Source organism: Cricetulus griseus, chromosome 7 (genome assembly GCF_003668045.3).
Source record: "Cricetulus griseus strain 17A/GY chromosome 7, alternate assembly CriGri-PICRH-1.0, whole genome shotgun sequence".
In the NCBI taxonomy this organism is placed as follows: Eukaryota; Metazoa; Chordata; class Mammalia; order Rodentia; family Cricetidae; genus Cricetulus; species Cricetulus griseus.
In genome coordinates, this window is record NC_048600.1 from 89,040,703 (window position 1) to 89,059,448 (window position 18,746).

The window sequence follows — 18,746 nt, forward strand, 5'->3', positions numbered from 1 at the left end:
TCAGAGCGAGTACCAGGATAGGCTCCAAAGCTACACAGAGAAACCCTGTCTTGAAAAAAAAAAAAAAAAAAAAAAAAAAAAAAAAAAAGTGTATGTGTCTGTATCTGTGTGTGGCTATGTGCATATGGGTGCAGAGGCAGGAGGTGGCCAGAGGCATCAGATCCCCAGGAGGCTGCAGTTACAAGTGATTACTATCTGCATGACTGACATGGGTGCTAACATAGGTACTCCACTCTTCTGGAAGAGTGGCAAGCACTCTTAACCGAGCTAAGCCCTATCTCTAGCCCTTTGTTTCTTTTTCTTTTTGGGGGGCAGGGGTAGAGTCTTGTGTAGCCCAGGCTAGCTTCAAACTGAATGAAGGTAAGGATGATCTTAAACTTCCTGTCTCTACCTCAGAAGTGTTGGGATTACAGGAATGAGCTTCCAGAACTGGTTTATGTGATACTGGGGGCTGAACTCAGGACTTTTGTTTGTTTGTTTTGTTTTTTGTTTTTCGAGACAGGGTTTCTCTGTGTAGCTTTGGAGCCTATCCTGGAACTCGCTCTGGAGACCAGGCTGGCCTCGAACTCACAGAGATCCCCTGCCTCTGCCTCCTGAGTGCTGGGATCAAAGACATGCGCCACCAATGCCCGGGTAGAACTTAGGACTTTGTGAGTGCCAGGCAAGCATTCTTCCAGTTGACCTATGTCTCCAGCCTTGATGCTGTTTTGTGTTTTCAGTTCCCCTAGTGTGCAGAACTGCCCTTCAGTCTCATGTTTTAGCCTTTGTCAATTAGCAGCAATTCCTCTGTCTAAATATCACCTTTAAGACGGCCCCCAAGGCCAATCACCCAGTTCACACTGGTCTCTTCGAAAACCACTTCTGTGTGTTTGTTTTCTGCTTCCCGGGAGGGATCTTGTTTGCTTGATCATCCCTTGTGTCTTAAGTGCCTAGAAAAAGACCTAGGACAGGGCCAGGTGCTCAATCAATATTTATTGAGTGGATGAGTAAATGTAGTCTCCCTAACTAGACTGCACGTTCCCAAGGGGCACAGGATCTGATTACTTCCTGGAGAGAGCCAGCATTTTCTAGAGAACTATCCATTGATACCATGGAGGAGAAAGAACTTTGTGCTGCAAGACTGGGGGGCCAGGGGCCAGGCCATTTCCTCGATCTTGGCTTTCTCTCAGGGTGCTTGCCTTGGATTTCTGGAGCTATCGTTTTGCTCATACTAGAGTTTGATGAATGAAAGGCCAACACAAGGAACACTCAGGGCAGCCCTGGTCACAGCTGGGTAGCAGTATGGTACTTTTGGGTAATTCACTTAGTATTGCATCCAGATATCCTTCAAGAACTAGCTCTTAGTGAGTCCCACCTGTCTGCCACTCCGTTTCAGTGCTCTCAGAGTGCAGTACTAGTCACTCAGGCTCCCCAGCCCCAAACCTTATCAGTTTTTCTCACTTCCTCCCTTGCTTTCCCTCTGTAGCCAACAAGCCCCCCCCCCTTTTTTTTTCTTTCCTGAGACAGGGTTTCTCTGTAGCTTTAGAGCCTGTCCTGGAACTCGCTCTGGAGTCTAGGCTGGCCTCAAACTCACAGAGATCCACCAGCCTCTGCCCTCCTGAGTGCTGGGATTAAAGGCATACGCCACCACCTGTTTTTTATTTTTTGCCTGCCCTGAATGCTTCCTGGACTTCTGCGGCTGCCTCCTCACTGGTGTCCCTGCCTTTCACTGTTGTACTGACACAACCCTCTCCTCTTCCCTCCCTGCCCCAACATTCATGAAGAGGGAAACATCATACCATAATCTCCTATCACCGCGGGGAAACCTCCAGTGCCCTTCCATAGCCTGTAGCCCACATTACCATCACCCGCCAGGAACCTTTCCAGCTTTCCAGCCTCCAAACTCAATGCTCCAGTTATCTCTTCCAGTCATGAGCTGGTCAGGTTTGCTTTGTTTTTTGTCAGCCTGACACAAGCTAGGGTCATCTGTTACGATTTGTCTGTAGGCAAGTCTGCGGGGGCATTGTCTAGATTGATGTGGGAGAGCACAGCTCACCCTGGGCATTACCACCCCTGGGCAGGTGGTCCTGGGTTGCACAAGAAAGTAGGCTGAGCAAACCAGTAAGCAGCATTCCTCCGTGGCCTCTGTTTTCGGTCCCTGCCCTGTTTTCCCTTAATAATGAACTCAAAGATGTAATAAACCTTTTCCTCCCCAGGTTACTTTTGGTTGTGGTCTTTATTGCAGAAAACAAAAACAAAAACAACAACAACAAAAAAAAACTAGGACAAGTCCCCAAATGCATCCTCTCCTCCTTCTTGACTGCAACCTTTACATATCTGTTACTCCTTGTATTTGTTGCTCTTCCCTCCCCAGCATCAGGCAGACCTACCCTTAAATCTTGTCTTCTGGAATGCCTTCCCTGGATTCCTCCCACACATCAGGTGCCCTCCTGTGTAATCCCATCAAGCACAACTTTAACCTGATGACTTGTTTCCTTTTCCTTCTTGTGGTTCTGGGATTGAACATAGGGCCTCCTGCATACTAGGCAAGTGCTCGTCCACTGAACTGTTTATCTCAGCCCTCTCTTTACCTTTCATGAGACAGTGGCTTTGAACTTTCCACTCTCCTGCCTCAGCTCACAGATAGCTACGATTACAGGCCTGGCAGTCTCTTTCATTCTAAACGCCTGATACCTTCAACCATCACCTGCCTCCCCTCCATTTGATCTCCAGCCCCTAAGGGCAAAAGTACCAGTCTTGTTCTCTTTATCCAGGATAGCACAAGCTCTGGGGCATACCAAACCCTCAGCCAATGTTTATTGGATGGATGAGGAGACATTCGGCTACACCCAGCACTCAGGAGCCAGAGGCAGGTAGATCCTGTGAGTTCGAGCCCAGCCTGGTCTACAGATCGAGAAGACAAAAAGTCATGGAGAAGCTGTGATAAGCAAATCTTACTTTGCCTTCTTACCTGTAAATGAGGACACTAACAGTACCTTTCTGCCTTTCTGGTGGAGTTGTGTAGTTCAGTATTTAGAGAACATATATAAACACTTTTGTTTTAGGATTTTTTTTTTTAATGCATCTAAATTAGGCAAGTGCTTCATGGCTGAACTAATCTCCAAGCCCTTCATTTTATTTTTGATGCGCTTGGCTCTCAACACACCTACCAGCGAAGTCCAGGCATATAGGCGCATCAGTTTCTGCTGCAGAAGAGCGTTTACACCAGAAGTGTCCTTTTAAATCCTGAGTTTTAAACTGCCTGGGCCCCAACTCGGACGCTGACATAGACCCGGAGCCACAGTCCATTTAAGGGTAGAGGGGCGGGCCCGGGAAGACTCCGCCCCGCGTGAGGTCAGCGCGCACTGCTGCGTCTGACGCTTTGGTTGCCGCAGAGACGCCCCGCCCCCGCGCGGCGCTGCGGAACCGGAGCTCCGGGCGGCGTCGGCAGAGGCGCGGGAGGTGGCGAAGCCAGGGCAGGGCGGCAGGAGCCCGCGCGGCGACCGCAGCGAGAGCAGCAGAGACAGAGCAGACCACGACGAAGGCGCACAGGCAGCCGGGCCGGGCCGGGCCACCGGGAGAGCGGCCGCCGGGAAGCGGGCGGAAGGCCGGGCTGGCAGCTGGCAGCCGCCGAGCCGCGAAGCGACATGGTGCTGCTCAAGGAGTAGTGAGTGTCGGATCGGCTGTGCGGAAGCGAGGCGGAAGGGAGGGTCGGGATGACGGACGCGAAGGCAGATCGCCTGCCGGGGGATGGAGAACACCGGATGGGGCTGTTGGACTGCCTGGCAGGGGCGGAGGGGCCAGCGGGTGACAGACAGCACCTGAGGTGGGGTCGAATAGGCCAGAGAAGAGGCCGGGAACTGGTGCGAGCCGGACAGGGCCTGAAGAGAGGTCAAGGGGACAGGGAGAGCCAGAGGGGGCATGAGGAGGGGTCCGAGGAATGGCGAGCGCTGCATGTGGTGTGGCCCTATAGTGGGCGCTGGGTGATTGAAGGGGCAGACTGAGGAGTTGTGTAAGGGACCAAGGAGCAGTGGGACAAGGGCAGACAGCGCCGGTGAGTTGGCTGACGGTGGGGAGGGGTTTGAGGCTGGGCTGTATGTACCAAGGGGCAGGGAAGATCAGATAAGATAGCTCTTGGAATGGAGTTGAGGTGGTGGGGAGGAGTGCTGAGGCGGAACCTGGGGCATGGACAGTGGCTGCCTTAGGCAGCAGAGGAAGGATTGTAATAATTGGTTGCAGGGTTAAAAAAAAAAAAAAAGACTTAAGTCAGGGCCAGGCTTGGGCGATGGGGAAGGGAGAAAGAGCATAGCGGACTAAGATAACAGGGCTGGGTGGGGACGGCTGGAGTGGCATGGTACCTAACTATCAGGTGCAAAAGCGGAGGCTTTTGGAAAAAGTCCGGGATGCCTGCCTAGGACTTGGCAACACTTGAATGAGGAGTCTATAAAATACCGGGCAGGTTCTGAAGTAATGTGAAGGAGTTTCAGCGATAGAGATGGCAGGAAGTTAGGGCACAAAACCATCCAGACAGATAGTGTAAGAATGAATATGCCTGTTAATGGGTACCAGGATGAGGACATCCAGTCTCTAGTGGATTTGGGGTCTTGGTTCAAAGAGATGAGGAAATCGCTTGGGGGAATTGAGGTCCCCACAAATGTTTTGGGGGGTGAGGAGCTGTTGATTTCGTGGGCAGGTGGGTCTTGCTAGATGTTTGCTTCTGGAACCCAGGCATTTGGCTGACTGGTAGGGTTATTTGGATTGCTAAACCTTTCAGACAATGTGACCCATTCCTGAAGATCATGGTTCCAAGTGAACATCCCAAACACGATGTATAGACTAAGATTCCCCAAAGGAGAGGGCAAGGGAACAGCATTGGGTTCAGAAATGGAAAATGTCCAAGTAGAGAGAAACTTGTGAAACTCTTCGTGACCAAGCAAGTGTACAGAAGACTCTTTTCCTCTTGTCAGTGAAGGCACTTTGTCCATCCCCACAGAGTTTGCTTCTTGTGGGTGTTTAAGATGTCATAGTGTGCAGTTTGAATGACAAAGAAGAGAGCCAGGAGTCATCCCACCTTGACTCTTTTGCGAAGAGCAGTATTTGGAGGCCCTGTTGCCCCTCTTAATGTCCAGTGTTAATCCAGCCAGCACTCAGAAGAACACAAACATCCAGGTGCCAGTGTTCTTCAAGGAAAACATGGTGCTCTTTGTATTTTAATCCTCAGTGTCCAAATGAATGAGCTTGTCTCAACTTTCAGTTTAAAAAAGAATCCCATCTGAAATGTGTAGAAATGCCTGTAGCGATGTGTAGTTTTGAAAAGGTCAGGCAGGAGAAGGAAGAGCCTTCTGAAGAGATGAAGCAAATTTGGGAGGCAGGCATTCCTTTCCCATTCTTTGTTCTCCCCACTTGAAGCCTGTCCAGGGAAAGGCCCAAGGTGCTGGTGATGCAGAACCTGCCTGGCACCTGTATTACCTTCCTGATGGACTTGTGTCCTGTTTGTGCACCCCTGGGTGGGGGACAGGAGGAGAAATAGGGCAGGTGGGGGTGGGGGTGGGGTGGAGTGGCTGTAGTTGCAGTGCTGCTCTTCTGAGAAGGATGCAAGTGAAGGTCATGTCTTGGTGAGGATGGCTTCAGTATTGGCCCAGCTGGGCCTCTGTGGCCCTCTCCTTTCCAGTTGTCCCCTGTGGCTGCTGAGGTGGTTTTGTTCTGAGGGGGCAAGGGAGAAATGTCTGGTTGTGCGGTGATAAGGCTCAGAGCATCCTTGAAGGCGCTGGCTGGAGCTAGTATCTTTTGAGGGGAAGTTTGGATCTGAAGGTTGTCCCTGTTGCTTTTTCTGACACTTCCTCCAACAGGATTTTCCCTGGTTTGATTTCTGCAAATTCTTGGATGTGATTTTTGCTGTGTTCTTGAAGATAAAAGGCATATTGTTTTCTAGGAAGTTTTTTCTGAGGGTGCAGAAATTCTGCCCTCTAAGTTGGAAGTACTTCCTTGCATGGTTGGCTTTCTATAATGGGAGGATTTACATTACCCAAGTCTTTCTGGAGGAAGGGGGTTAGCAGGCACTAACTTGGGAGCCCATCATCCCCCCCCCCCCTGCTGCTTTTTCTGCTTGATGCCTGGCTTTTACTGTGATGTTTTCCTCAGGTCTCTGTGTTTTCTTGCTGCCCAGGAGAACTTTGTTTTTCAGCCCTGAGCAAAGAGCCATGCTTGAGCCTCTGCTTAGGAAGGACATGCTCCTGCAAAGATGCAGCTGAGGGCCCAGCAGGTTCCATCAAGGCTCTGCGAAGTGGGAATCTTAGCTTTGGCCCTTGATTATTTTTTATTTATTTTATTTTATCTTGAGACATGGTCTCTCTATGTAGCCCTGGCTGTCCTGGAACTCAATCTATAAACCAGGTTAGCCTCAAACTCGGAGATCTGCTTGCTTCCTCCTCCTGAATGTTTGACTAAAGGTGTGTGTCACCATGCCTGCTTCCACTTGTCTTTCTTGGATTTTTTTGTTTTGTTTTTGGAGACAGGGTCTCTCTGTATATCTTTGGCTATCCTGGAACTCACTCTATAGACCAGGCTGGCCTTGAATCAGAGGTCTGCCTGCCTCTGCCTTCCAAGTGCTGAGACGAAAGGTGTGCACCACCACCACCACCACCACACCACCACCACCACCACCACCACCACCACCACCACCCGGTTTTGTTTGTTTGTTTGTTTTTAAACAGGGCCTTATCATGAAACTCTGGCTGGTCTGGAACTATGTAGACCAGGCAGGGCTCAAACTCACAGAGACCATTTGCCTCCATCTCCACAATTCTGGGTGGCTTGACTTTTGAGTATAGTCTCATCTCTCTGACCTTAGAGTATTGAACTGGGTGGGGTCAGCCACTGGTCTGTCACAAGTACAAGCCACCTGGGGAAGCGCCTCTAGTCTTCTCAGTTCTCTGGAATTCTGACACTCATGAGGACTTTGCCCGCCATGATTTCTCTATCAGCTTATTTATGGTACCTTCCAATAACTGGAGGTGGTCAAATGCAGGAGGAAAGATAGTGATGGGTTAGAATGCCTTTGGATAGCTTCCTGAGGTCAGAGCTGGGTCTCCTCTAGAGCTGCATGAGGTAGCTTGCATTATAACATCCTTCAGAGAGCCGAGGTGGGGGCACTTGAGTCTCTAGGGTTGATTAAGCCTCTGGGGAATTGTCTCCTTCGCAGCCTTTGGCCTTGAGGGCTGATGTTGGAAGTTGAGCCCACTGATTCACACCACCAGGGCCACATTCTTTGAATCTGAATCCTCATCATGATGAGCCTTTGCTATTAGCTTCTGTTTTACTAGATGCATGAGCAAGTCTTGGAGGAGAGATGGTCGATGGAGTAGGCAAGAAAAATGTGAGAGGTCTGCCAAGTAGGTAGTGGGAAATTCAGGTTTGCTCTGAATTAGAGGGTTCCACATGGGATTCCAGAAGGGCCTAGCCTTGAAATATCCAGAGGGCCATTCCCTGCTGGCTTTTTGTCAGTGAGTAGGGGGTTGTATACAACAACACATGAGCACTGTGCCGAGGTGATGCTTCCAGAGCCTGGAGTTGATACTCTCTTTTTCTTGTTTTGTAGTCGAGTCATCCTGCCTGTGTCTGTAGATGAGGTAAGTCTTTTTTTTTTTTTCTTTTAAATCATCTCATCCATAGTTGTTCATAAGTACTTGTGAACATTGGCTTAGTTGGGCTGGGAGTGGCCACACTGTTTGTGTAGCTTTCATTTATGTTCTAATATAGAGATAACCAAGTCTCGGTTCAAATGTGCCTGGTGGTGCTTCTTTCTGCTAAAGGAGGGCATTTGTGTGGTAAATCTGGTCCCTGAGTACAGCCAGTCTCAAGCTCTTGGCTTGCTGGATAGCTTTGAGTAGAGACTAAAGCAAGTTCTTCATCTGCTGTACTACACTACGTGGGACACGTGGTTGACAATGAGCTGTTGTGTGCATGTGTGGGCCTTCCATGACTAGGTTGAGAATAGTGCTTTCTGGTTAATGTGCTTGAAGCAAACCAGCAAGGCCAGAAATCTCGAGTTCCCAGCCATGCTTGTTAGCTTCTGGAAAGACCAAGGCATAGAAACCTCCTTTTACGGAGGGCAGAGGATGACAAACAGGCTTGGCTCGCCCTCCGTCCTTTTATGGTTCCTAGGTCTGACAACCCTGTGCCTGTGGAGCTGGCAGCAGTAGTTGCAACAGAAGGTCCATAGGCCCTGCTGACTCAGAGCTATCTATGGGATAGCAGAAAACTGCCTGGAACCTCCCTTGTCCCACCCTTTCTCTGAACTTCCTCTCTCCTCCCTTCCTGGCCAAGCTTGCTCTTGACTTTCCTCTGAATCCACAGCTGCACCCCAGCTTCCAGTGAAATGAAAGCTAGCCTGAACCCCAGTTGTTGGTGCCATCTCTTTTTCCTGTAGGACCAATAGGAAACCCCTGTGCTTCACACATGGACTGGACTTATGAGGAACGAAAGCAGGCTAGCAGAGCTGGAGCATTCTTTAAACATGTCTGTCTGTCTGTCTGTTTCTCTTTGTTATATGTGTATGTTATATATGTGGGGGTTGGAGTCACAGGTGGTTGCCAGTTGCCCAGTATAAGTGTTTAGAGTCAAGCATAGGTCCTCTAATGGGGTACAAATGCTCTTAACCACTGAGCCATCTCTCCAGCCTATGGAAGCATTCCTTAGATGAGACAAATCATCCCCAGGAGTGATGGCTGTGCATTGGTCTCTGAGAAGATTGTCTCCAGTGTGTACTGAGTACTTCATAAAAGCAGCTGAGATCCAGGAGAGAGGGACAGATGTGAACTTGAACATGGTTTTGAGAAATCTGAGAAATAAAAGATGCCTGGGTGCCAGTGGCAGAAGAATTAACGAAGAGTTTGAGGCCAGCTTGGGTATGCAACAAGATTCTATCTCAAAATAAAATTAGTTAATTAATTTAAAAAATAGAAGCTGGGTCTGGAGAGATGGCTCAGAGGTTAAGAGCACTGACTGCTTTCCAGAGGTCCTGAGTTCAATTCCCAGCAACCACATGGTGGCTCACGACCATCCGTTATGAGATCTGATGCCCTCTTCTGGTGTGCAGATATACATGGAAGCAGAATGTTGTATGGGTAATAAATAAATAAAATCTTTAAAAAAAAAATTGAAGCTGGGTGGTGGTGGTTCATACTTTTAATCCCATACTCAGGAGGCAGAAGCAGGCAGGCCATTGAGTTTGAGGCCAGCCTGGTCTACAGAGTGAGTTCTAGGACAGACAGAAACCTTGTCTTGAAAAACAAACCCAAAAGCAACAGTAGCATACTCTTCTAATCCTGACACTTGGGAGGCTGAGGCAGGATGATTGAAGTCAGTTTAAGCTACACAGTGGATTTTAGGACAGCCTGGGCTACAGAGTGATAACCTGTTTCAAAAAATTAGAAAGAAACACTCCTTTTAGTCCCAGTACTTAGAAGAGGGTAGCAGGTGGATCTTTGTAAGTTTGAGGTTCCAGGCTATCCAGGGTTGCACAGTGAGATCCTGTCTTAAAACAAACAAAGAAACAACAGAAAAGAAAAACAAAACCGGGTATGGTGGTGCCTGAGTTTATCCTCAGCACTCCGGGAGGCAGAGGTTAGCAGATCTCTGAGTTTGATGCCAGCCTGGCCTATAGAGTAAGTTCTAAGACAGCCAGGGCTACACAGAGAAACTCTGTCTTGAAAAAAGAAAGGAAGGAAGGAAGAAAGAAAGGCAAATAAAACAGCACACAAGTACTGGGGAGGAGGGAAGAGACAGACATACAGACATGAAGGGACCTAAGGAAAAGAGAAAATGGCTGGATAGATGCTGTGACATGTGGAGCCTCCTGAGTCCTGGAAACCAGGCACCTGCTTGTTAGCTTTGGGAGAGTCAACCCACTTCCTTTGAGGGCCTTCCTGTCAATATTAAAAATTAAGTGAGTTCAAGGCTATCTTGGTCTATATAGGGAATTTCAGGCTGGCCAGGGCTACACAGTAAGAACTTATCCTAAAGAGAAAAATTTTAAAAAGTCTGAGTTGGTAGTGGCACAGGCCTTTAATCCCAGCACTTGGGAGGCAGAGGCAGGCGGGTCTCTGTGAATTAGAAGCCAGCCTGGTCTGAGAAGTGAGTTCCAGGACAGCCAAGGCTACTCAGAGAAACCCTGTCTCAACAAACAGAGCCGGGTGGTGGTGGTGCACGCCTTTAGTCCCAGCACTTGGGAGGCAGAGGCAGGCGGATCTCTGTGAGTTCGAGACCAGCCTGATCTACAAGAGCTAGTTCCAGGACAGCCTCCAAAGCCACAGAGAAACTATGTCTTGAAAAACCAATCAGAAAGGGCATGTAACATGATTTCCTAACAGAAAGCCTCTATGTCCCCTTACCTTGAAACTTAGGTGGTCCAATGGCTGTCTTGATGCTGTTCAGGATCATCCTTCCCCAAATCAGAAAGTCCCTCAGGAATGTGGAACTTCCTCCATGTGGGATTTCAGGTACAATGGATCAGTTTGCAGGGAGTCTCTTGACTGGCCAAAGGCTGAGACAGAGAGTGCTGCAGAACAGGGGGCTAGAGTCATTTGGGAGCACCCCTGTGTTACTCTGACCTCTCATGGTGGCCCACGGTTGGAAGGAAGGGGAGATATCCACCTTGAGAACATCCTTGGCTGGCAGTTTTTAGCTTGTGTTGTTTGGAGCAGCATGGAGGAAGTGGTGAGACAGAGCAGGGCAGTGAGAGCCTGGGCCAAGCTAAAGCTTGGGAAATGCTTGCTGGTTCAGAGGCTGTGTGGTGCTGGTCAGCCTGATCTTAGCAGGAAAGCACTGACAGGAAAACAGCAGGGCTGAAGGGGTCAAGTTGCTCTATTGGTAGCTTGAACCTTAGTTCCGGATAATCAGAAAATTCTAGAATGGGGAGAGAGAAGTAAGTAAGGAACAGCCTCTGTCAGTAATCCCTTTCTGACTCATCGTTCCCATGAGAACAGCCCAGCATCATGTGACTGGTAGATTCACTTCCTATATTGGAGACTGTGACTTGAGTCCCCTTGGAGCTTCTGATTTGGGGAGAAAAAAAGAAAAGGAGAAGGTCAAGGCTTTATAGCCATCCTGATGGCCTGAATCGATATTTGGGGGCAGAATTAGCTTGTTTGGCCAGAGCCTTTATTGTAACATTACCTTGGGTTTCCAGGCATCCTGTGGCAGATCAAGAAAGCCCTAGTTGTTTGATATGGGTGTGTCCCCAGCGGTCCCTGGCCCACCATTTCTCTATGGAAGCTGGCCTGAAAGGGCTGTGTAGGTGGGTCAACAGAGTGCTGTTTTTCTTGCCTTTTTTTTTTTTTTTTTTTTTTTTTGAGTCAGAGTCTTACTGTGTATTCTTGTCTAGCCTGATGCTCAGTATGTAGCTCAAGGTGGTTTTAAATTCATGGCAGTCCTCTTGACACAGCCCCCTGTGTGATGGGATTACAGGTGTGGGCCAATTGAGCCTAACTGACTACGTTTTTGTCATGTGTGTCATTCAGTGTTTTCTGCTCTACATTTTACCTCTCCTGGTTCCTACTCACTGGTTATCCAAGTGGTAGAGTCTCTGTTTTGCTTCACTGAATGACAGTCTATGGGACAAGGGGACACTTCTCAAGGGCAAGGTAACATTGTTTTCAGCCTAAGGAAGTTAGAATCCTGGTCTCTATGAGGCTCCATATCTGATTTTGTGGTCTGATCTCCACCCTGCTGCCACCCAGTCATGAGTCTAGCAGCTTCCCAGGATGTAGTCCGGCTGTGCCAGAGGGGACCTGATGTGATGTGTCCTGCACTTATGCAGATCTGTCTGTCTTCTTTACCTCTTTGGATTAACAAAACTGCCTCACTTGTCTCGTTGGGATTAAAGGATCAGAATATCAAGAGAGATTAAAGGGGAAGAGGCCAGCACGCAGACTGATCCTCTTAGAGCCTGCCCTGTGATTTCCTGCAGCCAAAGGGAATCCCTGAAGACCAAGGTCTCTGCCAGCCACAGGCCCCTCCCCAAGGAGCACTACCAGAAAGCTGCAGCTAGTCCTGTCTACAGGCCCTCTCCCCAGCCTGCCCTTTAGGATTTGCTGAGTCAGGCATTCAATGTCCTTATGACTCTTTCTACAGCAGAGCTCCTGCTGCTTCATAGGAGGAAGCCCTGGCTCAGCCAAACCTGACCTACTTGATAGGAGTTTCAAGTGTGCCTTAGCAGGTGATAGGACTGGGAAGGATGGGCTTCCATGCGGCACCAAATCAGCACTGGTATTCCTCAAGATTAGCAAGATCGAGGTAACTAGCTTTCACTCTCTCTGATGTTCCTCTTGATGGGACTAACTGAGCCTTTATCACTTACCTGAGCCTTTCGTTGGCATTCTGTGCTGGGCTTTTGCCTTGGAAACTTAGGCTTTTCAGACTTTGTGGTAAGCTGTGAACTGTCGTGGACCACTGCTTCCTCTCTAGATGTCACCCAGAAGTTTTCTTGTAGTGCTTCAGGAGCTGAGGTGGAGAAGGCTTCCAGGTGTGACAGCCAACCTGGAGCTTCTGTGACCTGCTCTTGCTGGCAGCAGTACCTTGCATCAATGTCAATGGTGGATGCCAGAGTTACAGCTACTTGATTTTAATCAGAGGGAGAGAACACTCCTACCCCTGGAGGTATCAGGAGTTCAGGTGAGGGTGTAGAGGGCAAGGAAAGCTTTATCCCCCCTACTCCCATCCCCACCCCCAGCAACTGGGGTAATGGAGTTCTTGTCTGTCTTTTCCTTGGCCTTCTTGCCCTTGGTAGCCAGAGGAAGATGCATCTTTTGAAACAGATGTAATTTCCTGCTTTGTCACAGCTCATTTTCTCTGCACTGTTCCATTTTCTTTCTTTCTGCTTTGATTTTGAAACATGATCTCACTATTTAGCCATGGCTGTCCTAAAACTTGTTATGGTGACCAGGCTGGCCTTGAACTCACAGAGATCTACCTTCTCTGCCTCCTGAGTTCTGAGATTACAGGCTACTGTGCTCAGAGTCTTCAATATGTTTTCCCTCTTCTGATAATTTCTCTTAGAAATATCAGCACTGAGGACTTAAGTCACTAAGTCCTACACCAAGTGGTCCTAAGGGGTCAGAGGAGGCCAGTGAGTTGATAGGGTGACACATGACCCAAATAAAGGAAAACCAGGCTTTTGCCATCTAGCAGCTGCCAAGGCAGAGGGACATGCAGCCAGCACAGCCTGGGGAAGGGATCTGTAATGAAGGAAGCAAGAGCATGGCTTCAGCCTACTGGGAATGGGGAAAATCTGGAGATTTTTGTTTGAGAGGTTCTGAGGTCCCTACAAGGTGCATAAAAGCCACACAGGAAAAAAGGAAGTGGGTTAAGCCACTTTTTGCCAGAGGTTGTAAGCTACACAGCACTGGATGGCTTTCTTGAACATAAGTCGGAGTCTTGATCTCTGTTAATTTATGTATTTATTTTTGTTGTTGCTTTTGGGTTTTTTGTTTTTGTTTTTGTTTTGAGACAGGGTTTCTCTGTGTAGCCCTGGCTATCTTGGAACTGTGTAGACCATGCTGGCCTCAGACTCAGGAATTCACCTGCCTCTGCCTTCCTAGTGCTGGAATTAAAGATGTGTGCCACCACTGCCTGGCTGTTTTGTTTTTGTGACACAGGGTCTCACACTGTAGCCAGAGATACTGAGGTTGCATCATACTCATGGTGACCTCCTGTCCCAGCTTCCTGAGTGCTGCCTTTATAAGGGTGAGATGCTATGCTTTAGCTTTAGGGTCTGTTTAAATAAGTGAGATAGAGAGATTTTTAGTAACTGAGGTGTGATAGCAAAGCTGAGTCCAGGCCAAAAGAGACCCTGGACTCTATAATGTTTTCTGGATGGTGGGTGAGATTAAGTATAGTCTGTGCTCTCTTTAAACTCACGGGTTTGTAAAAATAGGAAGATGAAATTGAATACGTCTGATGGTTAAAGAGAGCCTGCAGGCTGGGCGGTGGTGGGCACAGGCAGGCGGATCTCTGTGAATTTGAGACAGCCTGGTGTACAAAGGCTAGTTCCAGGACAGCCTCCAAAGTCACAGGGAAACCTTGCCTTGAAATCCCTCCTCTCAAACCGGGCGTTGGTGGCTCACACCTTTAATCCCAGCACTCGAGAGGCAGAGGCTAGGTGGATCTCTGTGAGTTCGGGACCAGCCTGGTCTACAAGAGCTAGCTCCAGGACAGCCTCCAAAACCACAGAGAAACCCTGTCTCAAAAAAACAAAAACAAAAAAAAAAAAAAAAGAAAAAAGAAAAGAAATACCCCCTCTCCAAAAAATAAAAAGAGCGCCTGCAATTCCAGCTACTTAGGAGGTTGATGCAGGAAAACAAAAAAGATGATTGAGCACTTAGCAAAGCAATGTAGCTTGCTTGAGGCCCTGAGTTCAATCCTTAGCACTGAAAACAAAACAGTAGTAGAAGAAAAAAAGAAAAAGTAAAAACCTGTGAGAGATGCCAAAGTGCAGAGTTCTCCATTGCTTTGGAAAGATTTTTGACAGGGACCGCTGAACCCACAGGTGGAATTCCTGTACTACAGTTGCAGTTGGGCTGTGTGTTAACTGTTGCAAATAATGCCTGTCTCTTTGGTTCTTTAGTATCAAGTGGGGCAGCTGTATTCTGTGGCTGAAGCCAGTAAAAATGAAACTGGTGGTGGGGAAGGTGTGGAGGTCTTGGTGAACGAGCCCTATGAGAAGGATGACGGCGAGAAAGGCCAGTACACACACAAGATCTACCACTTACAGAGGTACGTGCCCCAGGTGACTGGGCGGGAACTCGCCTGCCTTGACAGTGGTAGTATTGGCTAATTGGGAGTGTCTCCAGGTTATAAACTGGCAGCTTGAGCTGCTTCATCTCTCAGATTGGGCATGGGTGGTACTTTGTTCATTTAAAGATTTTTTTGTTATAAAAAAACAAAAGTGGCTTCACTTACCCTATTATACTCTCAGTCCTTAGAAGCTATTTTGAGATATTTTGGCATCCTGTGGGCCCTTCCATTGTCCTGAGTACAGGTATATGTGTGGACTGTATGAACAAACACTCATTTCCTATATTATGTGTTGATCGTACCATACTATACACACTGTTCTTTCCTCTGTAGTTAACTCTCATGTCATAGCTGTCTTCCATACATTTCCTGCCTGGTTGTTTGCTGGAGAGTTAGCCCAGAGCTAGGCTGTGGTCAGCCCTTGAGCTCCCTTCCTAACCCTCCTGGCCTTACTCTTTCAAAGCATTCATAAAAACTGGGCTGCTGGGTGATGGTGGCGTACACCTTTAATCCCAGCACTCAGGAGGATTGGGCATGGTGGATCTCTGTGAGTTCAAGACCAGCCCTACAAGAGCTAGTTCCAGAACAGGCTCCAAAGCCACAGAGAAACCCTGTCTCGAAAAAACAAAAAACAAACAATAAAGAACTGGGCATGATGGTGTTTGCTCAGAATCTCAGCACCTGGAAAGCTGAGGCAGGAGGATGGTGAGTGTAAGGCCAGTTAAGACTGTAACTAGTTCCAGGTCAGTCTAGGCTACATAATGTCTAGAAAACAAAACCTCCAATGAAACAAAGGAACAAAACCCTCCCAATGAATAAATAACATATTTAGAAAGTACTTGCTCATTGTACATGTGCTGTAAGCTGTTTGAGCAGCCCTCTCCTGAGATCCATTTTATAGTAATTTCCATTTATAGTAAGACTCCTGCAGAACTACTTCTGCATACTTCTATCTATAAATCTGTAGTAAATGTAGTAACAAGTATGTTTGGTAGGTCAGGTAGAATTTAAATTCTAATTTTGTGGAATCAGATACCAGAGAAATTTTAGTACCTCCTTTTTTTTTTTAAGGTTTATTTATTTTTATTTTATGTGCATTGGTGTTTTGCCTTCCTGTGTGTCTGTATGAGGGTGTCTGAAACCTTGGAACTGGAGTTACTGACAGTTGTGAGCTGCCAGGGGAGCAATGGGAATTTAACCCGGGACCTCTAGAAGAGCAGCCAGTGCTCTTAACTGCTGAGCATCTCTCCAGCCCCAAGTACCTTTTCTTTTTTTTTTTTTTTTTTAAGTTATATCGTGTGTGTGTGTGTGTGTGTGTGTGTGTGTGTGTGTGTGTGTGTGTGTGTGTGTGTGTGTGTGTGAATTGAGACAGGGTATCTCTATGATGTAGCTCTGGCTGGCCTGGGACCTGCTATGTAGACTAGGCTGGCTTTGAACTCAGAGATGGAGATCTGCCTGCCTCTGCCTCCTAGTGCTGGGTTTAAAGGTGTCTACCACTGTGCCCAGCTAATATATTTTAAGATTTGTTTCATTTGAATTATGTGTATATGTGGGTATATGTATGTGAATGCAGGTACCTGTAGAGGCCAGCAGAAAGGTTTGGATCCCCTGGAGGAGCTGAAGTTACTTGCTCTTGTGGGTTTCTGATGAGGGTGCTAAGGGACACTCAGGTCCACTGCAAAAACAGGATGTTTCCTGACCATTGGGCCATCTCTCTAGTACCTTAACATTGTCTTTTACATTTATTTTAGTGTGTGTGTGTGCGCGCGCGCACACGCGTGCGTCCATGTATGCACTTGCCTTTGGAGGGAACCAAACTTGGATCTTTTTTTTTTTTTTTTTTTTTTTCTGGTTTTTCAAGACAGGGTTTCTCTGTGTATCTTTGGAGCCTATCCTGGCACTTGCTCTGTAGACCAGGATGGCCTTGAACTCACAGAGATCCTGCCTCTGCCTCCTGAATGCTGGGATTAAAGGGGATTAAAGGCGCTCATCATCACTGCCCGGGGGAACTTGGATCTTCTTGAAGAGTAGTAATTGCTCTTAACTTCTGAGGCACCTCTCTAGCCACACCACCTTTTTAAAATTATTAAAAGATTTTTCCCCCCAATATTATCAAATAACCGAGGTCCTTACTTATGTACTGGAATTTATAGTAAACCACACATATTTGCTGAATCCCAAACCTAAGCGATTTTATCACAAAACCACGAGCTGACCCAAAGGGTCTTGAAACCAGCGGTAAGCATGTACCGCTTGAATGAAGTCAGCCAGACTATTTAAGAAGTGATTCAAGCAAGGTTGGATAGAGAGCTCAGCAGTTAAGAGTGCATGCTGCTCTTGTAGAGCCCAGCACCCACATCAGGCTGCTCACAACTGCCTATAACTCCAGCTCCAGACAATCCACTGTCTTCTTCTGGCCACCAAGGGAACCTGCACCTATGTGTACATATCCACACACAGACATGTATGCATACACACAATTTTTAAAATTTTTTTTAGTTGATAAAGAGCTATCCATACAGGCCCATGACTTGAATTCAAATTCCTGAACCCATGTAAAATCTGGTTACAGGAAAGTGCACAGTAGGACAGGAGAATCCCTGGAAACTGATGTGCCAGCCAGCATTGGCAGAAATAGCAGCAAACATCACAGGAGACCCTGCCTCAAATAAGGGAGCAGCTGAGGACTGTCACCTGAGGTTGAATTCCAATCTCTACCTGAGCACCATGGCATACACATAGCCTCACTCACAAACAAGCAAGCACATATGTATTTTATACACACACAATAATAACACAACAAAACAAAAAAGAAACTATATAGAACTGGGAGAAATAAATCTGAATCTTTTGACTTTGTGATCCAAGCACACAACATAAAATTCAGCATTTTAACCATTTTGAATTGTGCAGTTTAATGACATTAAGTACATTCACACTTTATGCAATTTAAACCTGAGTCTTGGGGGCTAAAGAGATGGCTCAGCGGTTAAGAGCACTGGCTGCTTTTCCAGAGGTCCTGGGCTCAGTTCCCAACACCCACATGGCAGCTCACATCCATTGGTAACTCTCTTGTTCCAGAGGATCTGAATCCCTCTTCTGACCTCCATGGGCACCAGGCACATAAAAATGCATGCAGACAAAACACTCAAACACATAAAATTAAATTAAGTTGCATCAAATTTTAAGAAGCTGAATTTTAATTCCTCATCCCTAAATAGAACTGAACTTCGATTCATTTTCATGTGAAATCCTTGGTTTGCTGTAGTTGCTACTCTGGTGAAAGGACTGTGTGAACCAGGCTTGGTAGGTCTGGGGCCGAGTAAGCAGCTCTATGGTCTGAGTAGATCTCTCTGTTGTTGCCTGCTCATTGAACTCAGATGAGCTCAGGGGTAGAAAGTGCAACCTTCCTTGCTTCTTCCATGCAAGAACGAGTGTAGATGCTGAGTTGCTACCACTGATAACTCCAGAACACCTCATTTAAAGGGGGGTTGTTCCTGGTGGTCATCACCAGTGGCCCTCATGGAAACAAAAGCCTTTCTGGGATGACATTCTGATACCCCATCCATCTCCTTAACATCTGTAAGGTCCACATTGCTTTTCCATTTTCCCTGGTGTCGATTGTTTCAGCAGGTTCCAACTGTTGTCTTGCCTTCCATTTCTCTGTGTGGCAAGCATTTTGTCTGAGGATCTGTGCTCTCTTGAAAGCTGTAAATATAAGCTGCCCTTTGTCCTTGGGATGAAGTTCAGCTGCCTCACTTAGCTTAGAAGCTCATGTGACTCTGCTCCTGGTGTTCTCTTGCCTTCCACCCAAACCTTGCAGGAACTCTTCTCTCTCGAAGCCTTTTCTGCCCCACTCCCATCCTGTTTCTTGGCATCATGCACACCTCCTGCTCCATGTATGTGTTTCTGTGTTATGACTGCCCCGAGGAGCCTGCCTTGAGTCCTTTGCCTTCCTCCCTAAGCTTTTGCAG

The 18,746-nt window shown here is 47.5% G+C and overlaps 2 protein-coding genes across 5 annotated transcripts in view; one reads left to right on the forward strand and one right to left on the reverse strand.

Annotated features, from left to right (window-relative positions):
- Positions 1 to 3,035: 3,035 nt before the first annotated feature.
- LOC118239226 lies at positions 3,036 to 10,506 on the reverse strand. 2 transcript variants are annotated; one of them, XM_035448340.1, is made up of 2 exons: positions 10,371 to 10,506; positions 3,036 to 5,682 (listed from the first exon to the last, which is right to left on the reverse strand). In XM_035448340.1, exon 2 carries the CDS (start codon positions 3,933 to 3,935, stop codon positions 3,219 to 3,221), a length of 717 nt encoding a protein of 238 aa, XP_035304231.1. In that variant the 5' UTR covers positions 3,936 to 5,682; positions 10,371 to 10,506; the 3' UTR covers positions 3,036 to 3,218. The 2 variants fall into 2 exon arrangements, with proteins under 2 accessions (XP_035304231.1, XP_035304230.1); XM_035448339.1 differs by having other exon boundaries at positions 3,036 to 5,881; positions 10,371 to 10,500.
- Pitpna (phosphatidylinositol transfer protein alpha) overlaps positions 3,512 to 18,746 on the forward strand; it is a 42,365-nt gene continuing 27,130 nt past the window's right edge. Inside the window, exons 1-3 of one of the 3 annotated variants that reach the window (XM_027426734.2) lie at positions 3,512 to 3,646; positions 7,577 to 7,607; positions 14,603 to 14,751. In XM_027426734.2, the coding sequence (XP_027282535.1) occupies positions 3,627 to 3,646; positions 7,577 to 7,607; positions 14,603 to 14,751 (200 nt within the window). In that variant the 5' untranslated portion in view covers positions 3,512 to 3,626. Of the gene's footprint in view, positions 3,647 to 7,290; positions 7,371 to 7,576; positions 7,608 to 10,433; positions 10,479 to 14,602; positions 14,752 to 18,746 lie in introns of those variants that run through there. The other 2 variants (XM_027426732.2, XM_027426733.2) reach the window with 2 other exon arrangements.

Excerpts from the sequence above, each read along its gene's own strand:
- LOC118239226 (XM_035448340.1), bottom strand. The coding sequence starts at position 3,935 with ATGCAGCGCTCGCCATTCCTCGGACCCCTCCTCATGCCCCCTCTGGCT.